Source organism: Pinus tabuliformis, chromosome J (assembly GCF_031772625.1).
Source record: "Pinus tabuliformis cultivar Carrire ecotype Pingquan chromosome J, CPIR1, whole genome shotgun sequence".
Taxonomy (NCBI): Eukaryota; Viridiplantae; Streptophyta; class Pinopsida; order Pinales; family Pinaceae; genus Pinus; species Pinus tabuliformis.
The window spans coordinates 44,088,406-44,107,508 of record NC_142295.1 but is presented as its reverse complement, the minus strand read 5'-3'; the positions used below and the strand labels follow the sequence as shown (position 1 = coordinate 44,107,508).

The window sequence follows — 19,103 nt, the reverse complement described above, 5'->3', positions numbered from 1 at the left end:
GGGCCCATACTTAGCCACTCTATCCGTGTATGCCCTCTTTATTTGCTCCTTTGCTTGATCCATAGCCTCATAAATAAAGTCCATAGCCAACCTTTCCCCATCCACCAACCGCAACACCTTACCCAGTGGCTCAGCAAGCTTGACAATCTCTGCTGCCTTTCTCCAAAAAGTTTCTTCATTAACTTTCTTTTTCAATTCTTTGGCTTCCGGTTTGTTAGACCAATTGCTTTGATTCCATTCATCACTGGAAAACATCTTTTGCAAGTTTCTATCTTGGGAAAGCATAGATTGCAATGTCAAAAAATGAGTAGCAAATCTAGTGATGGCAGGCCTAATAATATCCTTGCCCCCAGTGTGTTTCCTCATGAGGCTCAAAATCAATGAATGATTGTAGATAAATTTTGTTATGCTTTTGGCATGATCTACAGTGTTTTTGACCCAATCTATTTTTCCAATATCCTCAAGCATGAGGTCTATGCAATGTGCAACACATGGGGTCCAAAAGATGGTCTTGTGTTTTTCCTCTAACAGTTTACTAGCAAGAACATAGTTAGAGGCATTATCTGTGATGACTTGAACAACATTAGCCACCCCTACCTCCTCAACAACCTGATCCAATAGCTGAAACAACAAATGCCCATCTTTTACCTTATCAGATGCATCAACTGATTTTAAAAACGAGGTTCCCCGTGGGCAGAAGACAAGAAAGTTTATGATGGTATGGTTTCTTTGATCAGTGCATCCATCTGACATGATGGTACATCCTGTTCTTGCCCATGAGTCCTTGAAATCTTTCAAATACTCATTAATGGAGTCAATTTCTTTCTGCAAATGATACCCCCTTAGCTCATGCATAGTAGGGCCTTTGAAGCCTTTTCCAGCAGCATGTATGGCATCAAACATAGGCTCATAATATGGTGAATGGGAAGCATTGAAGGGGATATCAGCATCATACCACCATCTAGCCATGTACTCATAAGCAGTCTCCCTCAATTCTTTCTTCCAATGGTCACCTAAAGTGGGTTGCATTTGACTTTTGCTAGCTTGAGGACCATGTGCATTTGATGGAGAGGAGGGAGTGAAATAACTTTTGATAGTCATATCACCCTTTTTCATTCTACCCTTTCCCTTATCTTGAACAGAACCAAAAGAGGGAGGAACATATTGGAAAGGGTTGGATGCATCAGTATGAGGGATAGAGGAAGAACCCTCAAAATCATAATGGGGGTTGGTAGCCATCATATTTTGTATCTCCCTCTTCCTCCCAATTTCAGCCTCTAACTCTCTTTGCCTAGTCTTATCTTCTTTAAACTTCTTAAAGCTCTCTAACAATTGCTTCCTAATCTCTCCAATTTTTGGTGAGGCACATGGAGTAATTTGGCCTCTAATCCCCGCCAAGTGTTGTTTCAGCCTATTAATGCCCCCAGGACATTCCTTAATTTTCCTATGGCAAAATTTGCAATGCATTTCACTATCAACCATTTCAACATATGCCCAAGCAGGATCTCTCGCTCTAGGTGCCATTTTTTGACTAGGAAATGAAAGCACATAATCTGAAAATGAAAAAAAAAAAACATTGATTCAATGTTCATTTCTTTCACAAAAAACACTCTCTAGGCTTTCTAGATATGCACCTAAAATTTAATAAGCAAAAACAAATTTGTAGAAGTGAAAAAAAATACCTCCAGGCACAAACTGCCTCCTCAAGCTTGCTCCAAGAATCAACTCCTCAATGCTGCTCCAAATGGCTGCCCAAGAAGCTCTGCACTCTAGCTACAATGCTTGCCCAAGACTCCTCACTACTGCTCCAAAAACAAACTCAAGAACTGCTCACTAACTCTCACTGAAGTTCTCACTCAAATGCATGAGATGGCTGTGAGAGAATGAGAGCATTTGAGTGGGTTAAATAGGGTTTGGGAGAGGGGAATGGACCCCAAATAGCATTTAACTAATTTATAAAACACCTTGGAGTCTCCAACACTCAGCCAATAGTTAAAATTAAAAAAAAAATATGAAAAAACACATTTTTTTGGGGTTACAGGCCACAGTCATTGACTCGGCCGAGTTATTGCGGAACCGACCGGGTTGACCGAGTCATGACTGACTCGGCCGAGTCATGCAATAACTCGGCCGAGTCAGTCATGACTCGGCCTCCCGTTTCGTTTTTTCTGCTGGGTCACAAAAAATCCTAATGACTCGGATCAACTCGGTTGTTTCGGATTTGATTCGGCCGTTTTTTAAAACATTGATATATATATATATATATATATATTAATTCTTCAAAACTCTTTTAATCCAAATTTCTATTATCCTTAATATTTCAAAACTCCCTTGTGTTCTTTTTATATAATTCTACTTACGCTTTTTTTCCTTTTATATTTTAAAAAGAATATCTAAATATTGTGTCAATTGGCTTCTTTTAAATATCTTATTGTCCTTTGTATTATTTTTTAAATTTCATATAACTCGTTAAACTTTAATTCAACTTCACTTTAACGTAAACTCTTAACTGATATTCTCTGCTTATGTAACCTTTTATAATAATACCCACTTTGTACTTATATATATTTTCAATAATTTTATGACTTGAACTTTTCTTTAAATACCCCTTTATAATATAATACTTCTCTTTATATATCTTTTATTTATTATATATATATATTTTGAAAAGTTACAACCCTAGTGAAACGTGGCTATTCACCTTTGGCATTATATGTTCACTTATGTACTTTTGACTCGCTTAATGTTCTCCACATAAAAAGTAAAACTTACCATTCACATAAAGAGATTTTGTATTCCTTTTGTTTTTCTTTTAATTTTAAAATACCACGGGCAATTACCATTGGTTTCTAAAACCATGGGCTTGTAAACCACTTAATGAAGAATCAAAATAATATTATCTACTCTTCAAGTAAAACGTATAACTTACCATTCATGTAAAGAGATTTTGTATTCCTTTTGTTTTTCTTTTATTTTTAAAATACCATGGACAATTACCACGAGTTTCTAAAACCACGAGCTTCTCCACGTAAAAAGTAAAACTTACCATTCACATAAAGAGATTTTGTATTCATTTTGTTTTTCTTTTACTTTTAAAATACCATGGGCAATTAACATGGGTTTCTATAACCACGGGCTTGTAAACCACTTAATGAAGAATCAAGATAATATTATCTACTCTTCCTTCTCTTACTTCTCTTACATATAGTTTTAAATATATTTGGAAAGATTCCCTCTTATTTTTATTATGCACTTTTTATCAATAATGTAGAACCTTTTTTATATATTTGAATGTTCTCCTTCAAAATTTACATCGGACTATATTTATTTATTTATTTTTAATCTTTATTTCTAATCTTTATATGTACTTATTTTATTTTATCCATTAGTTCAACGACAACAATGTTGATGAATTTGACAGTCAAAGACTTGGATCGGAGAACACACCTCTGTCTAGCGGTTGAGCGACCAGAGGATCGAACAACTCTGATACCAATGTAATGACCAAAAGTCATATACGCAACGAAAATATTTAAAAGACTTCGTAGACAAATACATCCATCGTAGGATAGTAAGTGTAAATTGTATATTATATAAAGAATTGATGTAGGACGAGTACAAATGAGAATGAGGGTCCTGTATATATAGCCAGGTAAGTACCCTTTCACAAACAGAGACATGCCTTTTCATTATTAACTAACTAACCATTAGTTAATTTACTTTTATTTATTATTATATTTACATTATTATGGTTATTATTTATTATCTACTTTTATTTATTTTTACATAATTTATGTTCATAACATCGAGAGATTTTTCGGAGGGGCTAGCGAGTCATTCTCAGAGGTTGAGTAGGGTAGGATAACTTGATCAATGTTAAAATTGGAAACTAGGGCCAAACTCCATGTGGGTCATATTATTTATGGCAGCTGAAACAACCCCATAGGGTTTTAGCCCACTAGCTGGGGTTACTAACTTCAAACACAAATATCTCTCAAACCGTGAAGAATCACGTGGCGTGCCCTATATCAACAGAAACATCTCGACGAGTAGAATCCATTTAGAAGATCCTTGACTCAAAATAGAGTAGGTTGTCAAGTCAAAATGCCCATGCAAGATCGGGGTAGCCCCTGGTGCTGCTTGGGTTGACATCAATGACAACCACTGATCAACAATAATACAAACCCCCAATTGTTGCACTGGTTTTCTTGCATTGGGTTTTTTCGGGGACATTTGTCCAAAAATAACGATGTCACTTGTGTGTGCTATTTCTTTCTTGCTCAGTTCTTGTTTCTACATATAATTTAATTAGTGGAGGTTGCAATGTATTGGTTTCGATATTTACCGTGGAACACAATAAATAATTTGTTCATTTATTTAACAAATAGAAGAAACTTAATCAGTTGTTGCAATAGCAATTCGAGTCACCGAATTTTCACGAAAACTGGAAGGTTCTTCAACCTGTGCTACCAAGGCTTGGTATATGTTAGGCTATCTACGCTACCTTTTGTCAGTTCTGGGAGCTCCAACAAATTCCTCTGTGTCCATCAATGTTTGTCGTACTTCCCTACTGGTTCTACCACTGGTGGTAGGTGGCTCAATCAATTCCTCCTCTTGTTGTTCCATCTGTTGAGAACTGCCAAGATCTCTTATTCCTGAGGAAATATTGGTACTGTTCACTGTGCTCAATCTTGGTGTCTGTCCTCTCGCTTGTCCTCCTTGTTGCCCCTGTTGCTGTTGGACTAATGGAATATACGCTCATTGATCTTCTGCTGGCATCTCTCGAGATTTCTTGAAAGCTCTATCCTCCATGAACTTTGCATCCTGTCTTACTACAATCTTCCTGTTGCTAGGAATGTAGATTCTGTATGCTTTCGAGGTCTCGCTATATCCTACGAGGTACCCATTTTCTGCAGTCTGATCCAGTTTACTACACTTCTTGTTAGGAATGTGACAATATGCCACACTTCCGAATATTTGGAGATGACTCACTTTCGAATTTCTCCCTGAGAAAACCCTTCAAGCTTTTTCTTCCCCAATGCTCTGTGAGGAGTTCTATTATGAATATACGCCGTTGTGTTGCATGCCTTTGCCCATAAGAATCTAGGCAAGTCTTGGTCATACAACATAGCCTTTTCCGCCCCAACAATAGTTCTATTCTTTCGCTTTGCTACTCCATTCTGCTCTGGATTATATGGAGCTGTCCATTCTCTTTTGATGCCCTCCTTTGCGCAGAAATCTATGAAGTCTTTGTCCGTATACTCTCCACCATTATCTGAACACAATACCTTTATCTTTTTCCCTGTCATGTTCTCTACAAGAGCCTTAAACTCTCTGAACTGATCAAAGACCTCATCCTTGGTCTTTAAGAAATAGATCCAGGTTTTTCTAGAGTGATCATTAATAAAGGTGACGAAGTATTCACCACCACTAAGAGCTCTCGTGGACATTGGGCCACAAATATTTGAGTGTATCAATCCCAATACCCCTTTTGCTTTGTTGTTACTTTTGGAAAACACTGCCTTAGCGTACTTCCCTAGTACGCATCCTCTGCATGCATCATCATGCTGAGATTGAGGACTGGAACTCCTGTAACAGTCTCTTTGAGCATTCTCAGTGCTCCATGGTGTAATAGTACCATTCGCTTGTGCCACAGTTCATTCAGTTCCTTTTCACCATTATGATTGCTACCTATCAGTGCCATTGGAGACTAGAGCTACAATCTATACAGTCTATTGCTTCGAGCTCTAATTTGTCTCATCTTCTTCTAGCTTGGATGTTTGACATTTACTTTCCTTCCAATGAAGTATACATCATATCCCGTGTCTTGTAATTGGGACATTGAAATCAGATTCATTCCTAACTCGAGCACATGCTGAACATTAGTGGCTCAATGTTGGTTCCTGCTTCCGTCTGAAATGCTATGGTGCCTCTCCCTACTGGAGTACACTTCGTTTTGTTTCTCGTAGTGATCTGGAAGTCCATTTGCTCTTCTTGATAGCTCGAGAAGTATTCTCGTACTCTAGTCATGTGAGCTGAAGCCCCGCTATCAATATACCAAACATCTGTTGACGTTGAACTTGACAAGCATGCGAATTCTTCTTCCAATCTGGAAGACAATTCAGAGACATCTTGATTTTCCATCCTTATTTGTGCTATTCTTCCAATCGATTTCTGATGCTTTTCTACCCAACAAAACTACGTCCACCTGAAGACTGCTGCGCTGCTCCCTCTGTCACTGGCAAACTTCGATCTGGAAATCTTTCTCGTACTCCAGTCATGTGAGTTGAAGCCCCACTATCAATATACCAAACATTTGTTGATGCTGAACTTGACAAGCATGCGGATTCTTCTTTCAATTTGGAAGATAATTTAGAGACATCTTGATTTTCCATCCTTATTTTTGCTACTTTTCCTATCGATTTCTGATGCTTTTCTGCTCACTCAAAGAGAGATTTTCCCACGAAAATTTTTGCCCTCCTGGACTGTGCAATCCCTCTGGGGATTTTATCTGCTGCTTACGCAACTCCCACTTCTGTTCAACGCTGTCTCTTCTGGCTCCATTCTCTTGCTTCTCCAAAGCTCTGATACCATGTGAAAATTTCTGAATAGAAATCCAATTGTAGCGACTGATATTGTTTCTTCTACTTATTAATTCAGAAATAAGTTATTGACAGTGTTTCTACAACAAATATCGAAATAAATTCTACTACAACCCTCACAATTAAAATACTGTGGAAAGTAAATGCAAGGAAAAATACTAGCACAAGTACAATCACAATGACAATTATTTTTGGACAATTGTCCCTGGAAAAACCCAATGTGGGAAAACCGGTGCAGCAGATGAGGGTTTCTTTATTGATCTTCAAAAAAATCTCATGTACAAGATACAACCAACAGAATAGAAGAGGAATTTTTGTGAGAAATTTTACAAACAATTTTCTCACGCTTCACAGTGAAATTCTGACTCTGGAGAGGACCTGCTGCCCTCACTGCGTCACCTTCTGCGCAGTCCCAATGTCACTACCTCTGAGCTGTCCCTCCTCTGCTCTGCTGCTTCTCTCTGGTTCTTGCACTCCCGACTATTGCTGATGCCCTCTCTCTCCAACCTGCAACTCTCCCTTTGATTTGAAAATCGATCTGCTTGGGCAACCGAGTATTTGCCTAGTCTATTTTCCAAATGCCCATCGAAGTCCTTATAATCTTCCAGTTCAGTAATCAACAACCCAGATTAGATTCTAATCAATGGCGTAGATCATATTGATTCGATCTTTGTCTTCTTCTAGAAGATTCACACCCAGTTTTATTAATACCCTTTAATTATTTTAATTTCCTAAGTTTAGATTTAGACATCTATTAAAAATAATTAATTATTTTAATAAAACTGTCTCCGGGTGGAATTTCCCAAAACGATTTCTGGATATTTTGGAATACATGTTTCCTAGCCTCCCTGCAAATTTTGAGGCTTAGAGCACATCCGATGCTACCAGAAATCAACATATTGGAGCTGAACATCAAATGACATCTGAATCAATCTCAAAAATGGATCGCATTAGGGATGAAAATACTCCACAAGACAGCTTTATGAGCAAGACTTTATTGAATTGAATATGACTCAGAAATGCTGCAAGCCTGCAATAAAGACATACATGACTATAATACTTCTGATCAATACATGGCAAGTTATGCTGAACCAAAACTGATACATGATGCCAAAAGGGGTCATCCAATCAGTATAGTCATTCGAGATATATTATAGTGCCAGGGCAGACAAGACCAATCATTATACTATATAGCTTGCTGTAATAATGAACACTGATGCCATTGAGATGTGGATCATATCAATATAAAAGAGATGGATAGAAATACTAAATCAAAGTCCTTACGAACTAAAAGGCCTGTAGCTGTGAACATGCGAGACTGTCATAGGGGAGGGAATAGCTCTACCACAGAGATGCAAAGAGATATCTATAGTGCAAGCCATAGTCCAGAAGAGAGTGCAAGATCCTGAGGTAAACGACCCATAGATCTGAAACAGATGCGAGCTATTGTTCATAAAGATTGGTCACTGGTATGAATTTGAATCACTATTCATATCAGCACTGCTTTCTTTGATAAGATGCTCAGCCTTGAATGACAATTTGACATGCTCCTCAGACTTCTGGCACAGAGATCATGGGAACTAGTCCTTTACATATTGGACTGTAATTGAGTCTCTGATTAGGGCTATCAAAATTAAAGGGTTTCTCCCTCTGCTTCCATTCTTTCTGATTTGAAGATTTCGAGACCCTCTTCTTTTATAGTCACAGCAAATGTGCATTCCACAGTCTATAGAGTCTTGTCAACAAAGTTCTTCCAGTGATTGCATTCTTTTTCACTCTTGCTTGGGCTTGTCCTCTCCTAGCTCTGATACCATGTTAATTTTAGGTTAACATGTTCTTTGCTTAGGACAGTTACTTCAAAGATCCATATAGCCCATTTTACAGTCCATTATATTTCCATTAGCAATAAATCATTTTGACAGTAACTGAAGAAAGAACATAAATGAAAAATGCTGAAGACAGGCCAAGACAAGAGAACACAAGAATATGGCTCAAGCCAGGGAAAAACCCTTGATCAATTCTTCTTATTATTAATGTCAAATGTTCAGCACAGAGAGAGAGTACAATAATACTAGGTCAAGATTGACTTGCCAATTAGGAGATGCACTATCACTGCCCTCAATCATAGATGTACTTCTGAAGCTGACAAGATATACCTTCTTAGGTTGGTGACATACTGTAGAAGAAGCTTGGACTGGTTAGGGCTACTTCCAGTCTATCTAGGAGCTGCTATAATCTGACCAATCAGGTCAACCATCCAACTAGCATTCAAGGCTACATAAATACATCAGATCTTAGGTTGTAGAATACTGCTGTTGCTAGCTGCTCTTGGTTAGGGCATGTGGCACACTGCTTCTGCCCTTACATATTCACCCAAACAGCCTTCTACAGCTGCGGCTCTCCTCCAAGACAGTCAGTCCTCTATCAGCTACAAGACAGGGCTTAGTCCAGCCCCCAAACACACCTTGACTCCAATCTGCCTTCACCAAAACAGGTCTGTGGTTTACCTGGGCAGGTATTTACCCTCACGGACCACTGTTCAGCAACATAATGTCTGCGGCCTGCCTGAGAGGAACTTCTGAAGGTACGGCCTACCTAAGAGAGGGTTTTCACATCATAAGAAATACATCTAACCAACCCAGCTCTGCCCTTATGCCTCGGTCAACCCCAGGGATAACTCGGACCTGTAATGGAAGATAAACATGCTCAGAACAGTTCATACATAAGCCCAGACTTTCCTCTAAGAAGCTCGGCCTTCTGCCTAGGGGACTCGGCCCATCAAACAACCCTGCACAGACGTCAACCAATCCCTTCTTCCTTTGCTGGAGACACCTTCCTTCTGCGGCCATTTCAGAGAGAAGCAAATGTGTGATTGATGTGTCAAATAAGGTTGGAGGACACTTCCTTTTATAGGATTTGGAGAGGGGTTCCATTTAATTAATTTACCCCAAGCTGACCTTGACAATTTGCACTTGTGAGGGATTAATTTCAAAAACATATTTTTCCTTGTCCAAATTTGATGATCTTTAGGTCAATTTTGGTCCTCTCGAAAAGAGGAATTCAATGCCACAATTATCTTCTTCAAAGGAGCTGCCCAAAGAGGAATTGGCCCTAGTTGCCGATTTTAACACTTTGTGATTCCAGAACAGATGGTCTTTGCTGCTTGGAACAGGAACTCGGTGACAAAGTAAGCCTCAGAAAAAATGCTTGGGATCAGACACGAAGGATTCCTTTATGCCTGAACAGGTCCGAGTTATTCCAAGGAATGTTGCTGTGCCAGAACAAAGAAAAAAGGGTGTCTGGCTAGGGTGGGATCAACTCCACCGAAACTAGATGGAGGGAATAGCTAGGGTGGGATCACCTCCACCTAAACGAGTCAAAGAGAAGGGGTCTTAAAACCCTCAGAGCCTCAGGCTCAAGAAAATCAGAGATATTCCAATCCAAATTGATGATCCAATATGATACTCCCCTTTATTAATAGATTTTCTCATGGGGTTCACTCTCATGTGAGTGGTTGCAAGTGCAACCCCCAATTTGGGCGTTTTGCCCCAGCCAACCCAAAATTTGCCTAATGTTACCCCAAACATTCGATAATTGGGTTTTCTCCCTTTATCAAGACTATAGCCTATGGGGTTGGATAGACTATTCCGTTCTCCTGTGGGCAATTAATCAATTGGGAACATTACAAATAATGCGTGTGAAGTTTAACCTGTGCTCTCCATTTTTTCCAATGCCTCAGTTATCTCCTCCTTTTGGGTTTTGAGAGAAGTTTTTACTCTTACGTCTCTGTGGTGAATGCTTTGAGGTTTGCCAATGTTCTGCAGTATGATGGTAGTATCAACATTTATTTCCTGTGTTTGTTATGAGTGTAACCTGTGCTCTCCATTTTTTCCATTGCCTCAGTTATCTCCTCCTTTTGGGTTTTGAGAGAAGCTTTTACTCTGATGTCTCTGTGGTGAATGCTTTGAGGGTTGGCAATGTTCTGCAGTATGGTACTATCAACATGAATTTCCTGTGTTTGCTTTGAGTGTTTTGATTTGTCTACTTGTTTCTGAAGCAGGTTGAACCTGTTAATAAAAATTACATATGTTATTACTTTTATTTTTATGTTCCTTGCCGTGTAAGAATGACCGTTGTTCTTTGTGATTTGCAGAGTTTTTGAAAGCTAAATGTTTGATGCATTCCGAGGTTGCACTAGTTCTGGAGAGAAGACTTGAACAGCTTAGGCAGACAACTGATGATCCCTCATCTCAAGTGTCACAGTAAGAACATATGTTCTGCCCAAAGGAAAAACTTTTTTCTGCTTTCCCTTCCCTCCAGAGTCCAAACAACATCGAACATAATAACTGTATTTCATAAGAGTTAAGTGGTAAATTGTATAATGGAAGAGAGGCGTGTTAGTATGGGTGCCAGTATTTTGTTGAATTTATTTTTATTGGGAATATTCATTTGCAGGGTGTTTGAAAGATCATTGCAGTACGTGAAGCAGTTCAGTCGATACAAAAATCCAGATGCTGTGAAACAAGTTAGAGAGTATCCTTTATCCCAATTCTTGGGATTAGAGTTCTGAAAAGGGCTATAACTTATATTTAAAATTTCTCACCTTTTAAATCCAATAGTTAATCAACTGTTGTGTCATATAGAGTTTTGGAAAAGAGGTGTGTAATCCTTTACTCAGGCCTTGCAGTGTACTTAGCAGAAATGGATTGGGTGAGTTCGAGGTATGAAATCCTTTACTTGGGCAATGCCTATCTAATTATGGTTCAATTCATGCTACTTTTAGAAGAGTTCTATCTTATTGAATCTAAATACTGTTGCCATACAGCTCTGTGTGATTGGAAATCTTTGCCCTGAAACTGTAGAAGAGGCCAAAGCTATGGTTCCATCTCTCAAGGTAAGCCCAAAGTTACCTGTTCTTTATGATTAAGAGGATGTTTATTATTTCTGAGTTGTAAATCCCATTAACTCATGAAATTTGATGAAGATAACCACACTCTTGCATTTTCATTGGTGTGATTTTGTTTTGCAATTTGCATAGTCACTTCATTTCTTTTCGGCTTCATATCTTTAAAGGCATAAAATGTAATATTATACATAGTGCCTTAGCAGTTCTTATGCCACTGGTTATTGTTTTGAAATGACATCTTTTGTTATATGTTACAGACAAAGGGACGTGCATGTGATGATGAAAGAATTGAGAAAATGCTTAATGATCTTGCAATGATCAGGAAATTTGAATAGGATATTCTAATTGATCTGCTCCACTACATGGTGCATATTTGACTCGTGGAAATCTAGAATGTGCTCATGGTGAAAAATGCTTGAATGCGGCAATGTTCAGAAATTTTTAATTTTTGTGTTTGTCCTCGCTATAAGGTGAAACAACATTCTGTGATACCTGTTGCAACTAGATATATAAATATGATACCTATCAAGATCTAGTTTACAATAAGGTGTGTTTGTTCTTGTAAAGTACACACTAAAGCTTCCCATGACTGAGATCCTCAGTGCATAGCTCACGGCCTATGTTTCTTTGTCTTTATATCTTTGACAGCTTTACAAAGCTTTTGTAACTAGTGTTATGGCTTAAAGTAGCTCAGTTACAACGAAAAAATTGGTGGATGCTTTTCTTGTTAATAAAATCTTAGCATCAGGAGAAAGTGTGATAATTTGTGATCAAATAGTCTTTTCATTGTCTCATCAAAGGTTTTAGTAATCGTGTATCTCTATTCTATATGTTGGGAATCGGGATGCTGCATTTTAAAACCCACAATTCCTTTCAAGTGAGAGCTGCTTTTAGTGTGCAACTTTGCTTTCTACTTCTATAGATAATTATATATATAGATAGTGAATTGTTCCTTTTTATCTTATAAATTTCCTTTGTCTTCAAAACTACCCCCTTCTTGAATACACACCTTAAAAAAGAACATGGAAGGATCCGACTTCCCTATGGTCATTCCAGTCAAAGAAGCTCGGAGTGACCTGATAGCTGTCCACAAGTTGGTAAATGTAAGTTAGTTGTGGTATATTAGCATACATTGAAAGCCTAGAAAAGGTGTTTTAGCCAGGATGACATGTTATTTTATGGTAGACAATTGTGTAAGGATCAAATTGACTTGAGTAAAAAATGGAAGTGAGGATTCTTGTATTTAACACAAATTAAGGCTAGGAGTTTTGAAAGTCCACGGTAAATTTGCATGGCTTTTAGGATTGGGATACATTATTCAAGAGCTTTTTATTAAGGTTCAAAGGAATGAATAGTGCTAGTTATGTTGATTTATGGAAGTGAATGAGAATTCTTCGTCTTTATTTGAATAAGGTGATTCATGTGAACTTGTAAGAAAGAAATGTGCCGCATAAAGGAGTTGCTACACGCAAAGCCTGGCATCTAGCATATGCCCAAAAGGGTGCATCAGGATTGATTAAAGTACATGCCTATAGGGCTTACAAGTTTGAAATGGTAACAATTGTATAGCCTGGGCCTGAAAATGGAGAGCAAAAATCGAAGCTAGTGGCTAGTTGACCACAATAAGGATAGTCATAAAGTTTAAGCAGCTACAAATTACAATAGGTCCCATGTCAATAGGTGTGTCATGATTATCGGGGTTCAGGCTGCAATTGGTGGTGCATCAACAAGGTGCGAGAAGGGTACCATCCATCATCATTTTGTTGCTCGAGGTGCTTCTTCTCAAAGTGGTTAGGTTTAGATTGAGGAAATTGTCGTGCTTGGGCCAAGGAGGTGGCACTAGCTGTGGTGCTATTAGAGAGTTAATGACATTCTCTAACCAAGCAACTTGCTCTATTGCACGACTTGTCAAATCTGTAACAGCAAGCCAAACCAGGCAGGGAATAAACATTTGTGGGAACTTGGCAGATTGTGCATTGATCCACTCACCAGTGCTCCAAAAACCTTCAGAGATGTGCCGGCTTGAGGTCTACCTTCTTGACATGCACCTGAATTTGTGAGTGTGGGGGTTGGCTTAAATTAGAGCCCCATCATCTGAGGTAAACTTGCAAAAGCTTTCTTGCTTTTATGGTGAAATCTTTATTAGTGGTAGAATTGCTTGTCTAGTTTAATGATTTCGTTTTTAGCAATTCCATTATTTTGTTCCTTACTACAAACCAGATAAATGCACATGAAAGTAGTGAGACACCCTTTTAGTTCCACTATTTTGTTCCTTACTACAAACTAGATTGGTACATTGGTGTAGAGAGGTACATAGGTTTTTCTATAGAGAGGTCCTTGTGGTTGCATTGTATATTCTCTTGATTGCAAAAAGTCTTGTCTTATGTCATACATTAGAACAACACTTTACATCTTTTTGGCGATTGTAGTAGGATTGCTTTGATTGCCTTCCATTTTATGCTACTTTGTTGTTGAGTAACAAACCCTGGCTTTTATTATAAAGAATGGAGTAGTTTGTGTTTTTTTTCTAAAGCAATTGCAGGCATTCAAAAATTTTATTAGGTTGAAGATTCCCAACAGCATTGGCTTATAAAATTTACCTTTAGTGTGGGCTATATGCAACAGGTCCTAGCTTTCCCCCCTCTAGATCCACATGATAACAGGGAAGCTGTAAATGACAAGGGCTTTTCAAGCTTTACTCCCAATGAGTGGGAAACTGTCTTTTACAGTGGTTTGCAATCAAACTCTCTGTCACCTTGCTTCTCATTTACTGAGGAATGTGCTTGTGGATACACTCTTACTAACACATCTATCTATTAGTCATCTTTATTATCGAATTAGAAATTCCATATTGAAAGTAAGAAATCCTCCAATGAATCTTACTCATGCAACCTTAGGTCCATCACACCTAGCTCATAATAAGTCAAAATATTTAAAACTTAAAACTACGTTCCTCTATGGTTATACATGCGATGTTTAGTCTCATCTCCACATTCACACATTATACCTCGTACCATAACCTTGACATACTCTTCAGATATTCACAAAAAAATATCTTATAGCATAACTAGTCCCACATTCCTACACACTTTGATGCTACTTGGTTATACATGTAAATGTTTTGGATGTGGGGTACACAAAGCTTTGGCATGTATAATATGTTTTTTATAGTTTTGAGATCCAATTTAATTTATTTGTATATCTTCATTATTAGATGTTAAATTTGCTCACAGTTACTGCGTTATGACCCAAATAGTACACCAATAAAAACTATATGTACGCACCATGTACACCAATGTGAGCGTGGAGTACAACTCCACTATAAATAAGAGAAATAAGTTACAAAATAAATCCTAAGAATAAGATAACCTTCTCCAAATGCTCAAATGCATTCATACATCCCAATTACATGTCCTCAATAATGGGTATATGATTTCACACATTGCACATGTGACTCCTTTCTTATTAGGTCAGCTCTATTACTTCTACATTTTGACATTAGATGTATATTTAATCCCATATATGCTTTCCCTTGTGGTCATATCATATACATATAACCCCATATATGTTGGAATTTCTAAGTCTAACTGTTAGAAACCCTTCATGTACTTCTCTGATTTATTTCTGCCTACTTGTTCTGATTAATTAACAAGCTATTTACCATCTAAACACTGAAAATAAATACAAGTACATGCTCAACACATTACAGATCATCAACTGAAGGAAACAAAACAAGCACGCAAGTGACACCGTTGTTTTTGGACCAATGTCCCCAGAAAAACCCAATGCAGGAAAACCGGTGCAGCTATCAGAGGGTTTGTATTATTAAGTAGTTTCATAATACAATCTGGGTGCCAAAATCAGCTCACCCAACAGAGAATAATCTCGGTAGTAGTACCTCTCCTTTGGAGATAGATATTCCGGCTGAAACCCCGAATAAACACTCCAACAGCTCCTAGCTCCAATATGCCCCACGAAAACCCCAATGTCAACCCTTTTTGGCCCAGCGTCTGCCCAACGTCATCCTTTGGAGGCACTGCATCAGCCCTTAGAGCCTCTGCATCACTGACGCTGGCTGTCTGAGGCACTGCACAGCTCCTGGCTAGCTTTGCGTGAGCCCTGGCTGGCTCTACGTCCCTCTCTCTTGGCTTCTTTGTTGATCCTCCTGGTATTATCTCTGCTTCTGTATTCACTGCCCCTCAGCTGCAACTCTGATCACTCTTTCGACTTCCTTAGCAAACCTTGCCCCAGAAAATCGAAATCTTGAGGTGTGTTCTCCAAGTGACCCTCAAGCCTCCTCTTATACTTTTCTCGTTGACAGATCAACGACCGAGATTAAGTCCCTAATCAACGACTAAGATTAGATCTGGCTTGATCCATGACTTTTGGACCATTCTAACACAATTTTATATTAATTCACATTAATATTTTAATTTCCCTAAGTTTAGACTTAGGGACTCCATTAAAAATATTAATTATTCTAATATCTCTCAAACTGTTTAGAATTTGCCCAAACCCTTTCTGGGTATTGGAGATCTCATGTGCCTTAGCCTCTCCACCAATTTTCGTGGCTAGTGCACATTCGATGCTACCCCAAATCAACACTACCTCTTAGCGAGGATTGTGCTCTAGTAATGCTACTCACTGAGCATCACTTTGATCATCCAACATCGGTCCCTGCGCTGAGGCCTGTTGCCCAACATCCTCTGCATTGGTGCATCCTGTACTGCTACACATGGCCCTGCCACTGCCACTGTTGCATCTGTACTGCAACTCCCTATGCATCCATGCTGCTATCCATGGCCCTGCCACTGCCATTGCTGCATCTGCACTGCAACCCCTCTCATCATGCTGCCCATAGCACTACCACTACTAACTGCTGCACTGCAACCCAGTTACTGAGAAGTAGGTAACTGATCTCCCAACTCTGACATCTTCGTCAGGCTAGAAACACTCCTGATGCTGAAGCTTCCTTTGTCACTAACAAGTGCTCCTTCTCCGACCTCTGCGCTGCTGTAACAACTCTGTGCATCTCGCATCGTTGCACACCTCTGTGTGCCATCTTGCACTGGTGCAACACTCTCGTGCTTCTCGCACTGCTGCCTCACGCTGTCCTGGGAATCCTGCACTGTAGCTTCCTCTCTCACTCCATCTGCATCCGTCTCTACTGACATCCGCCAACACTGCTACTCCTCTTTGGGGCTCCCGTAGCTACATATAATCCGAGAGGTTGGGTACCTCAAGGATCCTGCCCCTCATCGTCTATAGTCCGTCTGACTACAGCTCGATGTCTCCCCATTTCTGCTCAAGTGGCGTGTGTGCACTATTGGCATAATCATTGTCTGTCTCCACTTCCTTCTCTGCCCTTGCTGGCGCAACCTTGGTCTCGGGGGCCTCTCCCTTGCTCTTCTTCCTTGGACATTGGTTCGTATAATGACCCAACTCCCCACAGTGGAAGCATTTGACCTTGGAGAGGTCCATCTTCTTCCATTTCTCTTGCTTTCCCTCAAATGCTAGGGCAACATCCACCTCCTCCTCCTTCTTGATTTGATCCCCTTGCCGCTACTTCCCGCCTTGCTCAGCCTTCTGATCTCTTCTTGGCAAAGAGCAACCCACATTTCCTCCCAATCTGGAAGGGTCGCCCTGCCCAGTATGCTCTGGACAAACACCTCCCAGTCTTTTGAGACTGCGTTCAAGGCTGTTCTCACCATCAATTCTTGATTCGGCATGGCCCCTGTGGAAGTCAGCTGATCCCGGATCTCCTTCAATCGACCGAGGAAGGGGTCGATCTGTTCTCCCTTCTACATCTGGTATGATCGCAGTTAATTTTCTAGTAACATCCTTCTCTGCAAAGAAGTATGTTGGTACAATTTCTTTAGGGCCTCCCACATCTCATTTGCCGTTTCCTTTTCGACAATATGTGGTACTGCATGGTCCTTGACCTAGTCAAGGATGATGCTCTTGGCCCTTGCCATTGCCTCCTCATACTTGTTGTTATCAGTGGGGTCAACTGGGATAGCTATCGTCCTCAAGGTGAAGTGCTTGACACGATTCCTGTCTAGAACAGATAGGATTCTGGCCTTCCAGACTACGAAGTTTGAAGCTCCGTCCAGTCTGTTTGGTCTCTTACCCCGTTCACTGCCATCTCGCTGCTCCTCTACTTCCCTCCTGGAAGTTCTCGGTATGACTCCCTCTGAGCCTCGATTTCCCTCTTGGAAACCCTTCTGCCAATGTCGAGATGCCCCCACTCTGATCCTTAGTGTCGCTGCACCACTGATCTAGATTTCTTGACTAGAAACCCTCGGTAGCAACTCCCTCCTCCTTGGTCTTGCCCTGTTAGGTACTGTTCTGACTACAGTACCCCACCAGCTCCACTCTACAACTTACCCACAACCTCCTAAACCCCAGCAAACTGAAGGTTAGAGCTCCTAGGCTCTGCGCAATCCCGATATCGGCAAATCAGCCTCTTCAGCCAATTGCGTCATCCCTCCTGGCCTCTGTGTGGCTCTGCGTGACCCTGCCTTTGCCTCCCTTAGCCTCTTCGCTACCTCTTCCTGGCTCAATCTTGATGACGTAGGCACTGCGTCACCCCTTCCTTGTTGCTACTTTGCTAGGAACAACTTCTATCACTCCGGACAATTGTTTTCTGCTGCTGTTGCTCTGCTCAATTGATCTCCTCAGTTCTCCTGTGATCTGCAACCACGCTCTGATACCATGTTGAAATTTCTAAGTCTAACTGTTAGAAACTTTTCATGTACTTTTCTGATTTATTTTTGCCTACTTGTTCTGATTAATTAACAAGTTATTTACCATGTAAATACTGAAAATAAATACAAGTACATGCTCAACACATTACAGATCATCAATTGAAGGAAACAAAACAAGCACAAAAGTGACACCGTTGATTTTGGACCAATGTCCCCGGAAAAACCCAATGCAGGAAAACCGGTGTAGCTATCTGAGGGTTTGTATTATTAAGTAGTTTTAGAATACAATCTGGGTGCCAAAACCGACTTACCCAACAGAGAATAATATCGGTAGTAGTACCTCTCCTTCAAAGACAGATATTCCGGCTGAAACCTCAGATAAACACTCCAACAACTCCCAGTTCCAATCTGCCCCACGAAAACCCCAGCGTTAGCCTCTAGGGACTGCGTCAACCCTTTCTGGCCCAATGTCTACCCAACTTTACCCTAGCTTGCCTTGTGTCAACCTTTGGAGGCACTGCATCAGCCCTTAGAGCCTCTGTGTCACCCACGCTGGCTCTCTGAGGCACTGCGCAACTCTTGGCTGCCTCTGCGTGAGCCCTGGCTGGTTCTGTGTGAACCTCTTGTTGGCTTTGCGTCCCTCTCTCTCAGCTTCTACGCTAATCCTCCTGGTACTATCTTTGCCTCTCTGCTTCTGTATTCACTGCCCCTTAGCTGTAACTCTGATCACTCTTTCGACTTCCTCAACAAACCTTGCCCCAGAAAATCAAAATCTTGATCAACTCGGTGTGTTCTCCAAGTGACCCCCAAGCCTCTTATACTTTTCTCGTTGACAAATCAACGGTCGAGATTAAGTCCCTAATCAACGGCTAAGATTAGATCTGGATT

The 19,103-nt window shown here is 40.0% G+C and overlaps 1 protein-coding gene across 1 annotated transcript in view; it reads left to right on the top strand.

The window, feature by feature from the left end:
• Window positions 1-12,299, top strand: part of LOC149225396 (DNA-directed RNA polymerase II subunit 4-like) — an 89,620-nt gene extending 77,321 nt beyond the window's left edge. The window contains exons 2-6 of the mRNA XM_089377082.1: window positions 10,756-10,864; window positions 11,058-11,135; window positions 11,290-11,323; window positions 11,428-11,496; window positions 11,766-12,299. Coding sequence (XP_089233208.1) covers window positions 10,756-10,864; window positions 11,058-11,135; window positions 11,290-11,323; window positions 11,428-11,496; window positions 11,766-11,843 — 368 coding nt within the window. The 3' untranslated portion in view covers window positions 11,844-12,299. The remainder of the gene's footprint in view (window positions 1-10,755; window positions 10,865-11,057; window positions 11,136-11,289; window positions 11,324-11,427; window positions 11,497-11,765) is intronic.
• The last annotated feature ends 6,804 nt before the right edge of the window (window positions 12,300-19,103 follow it).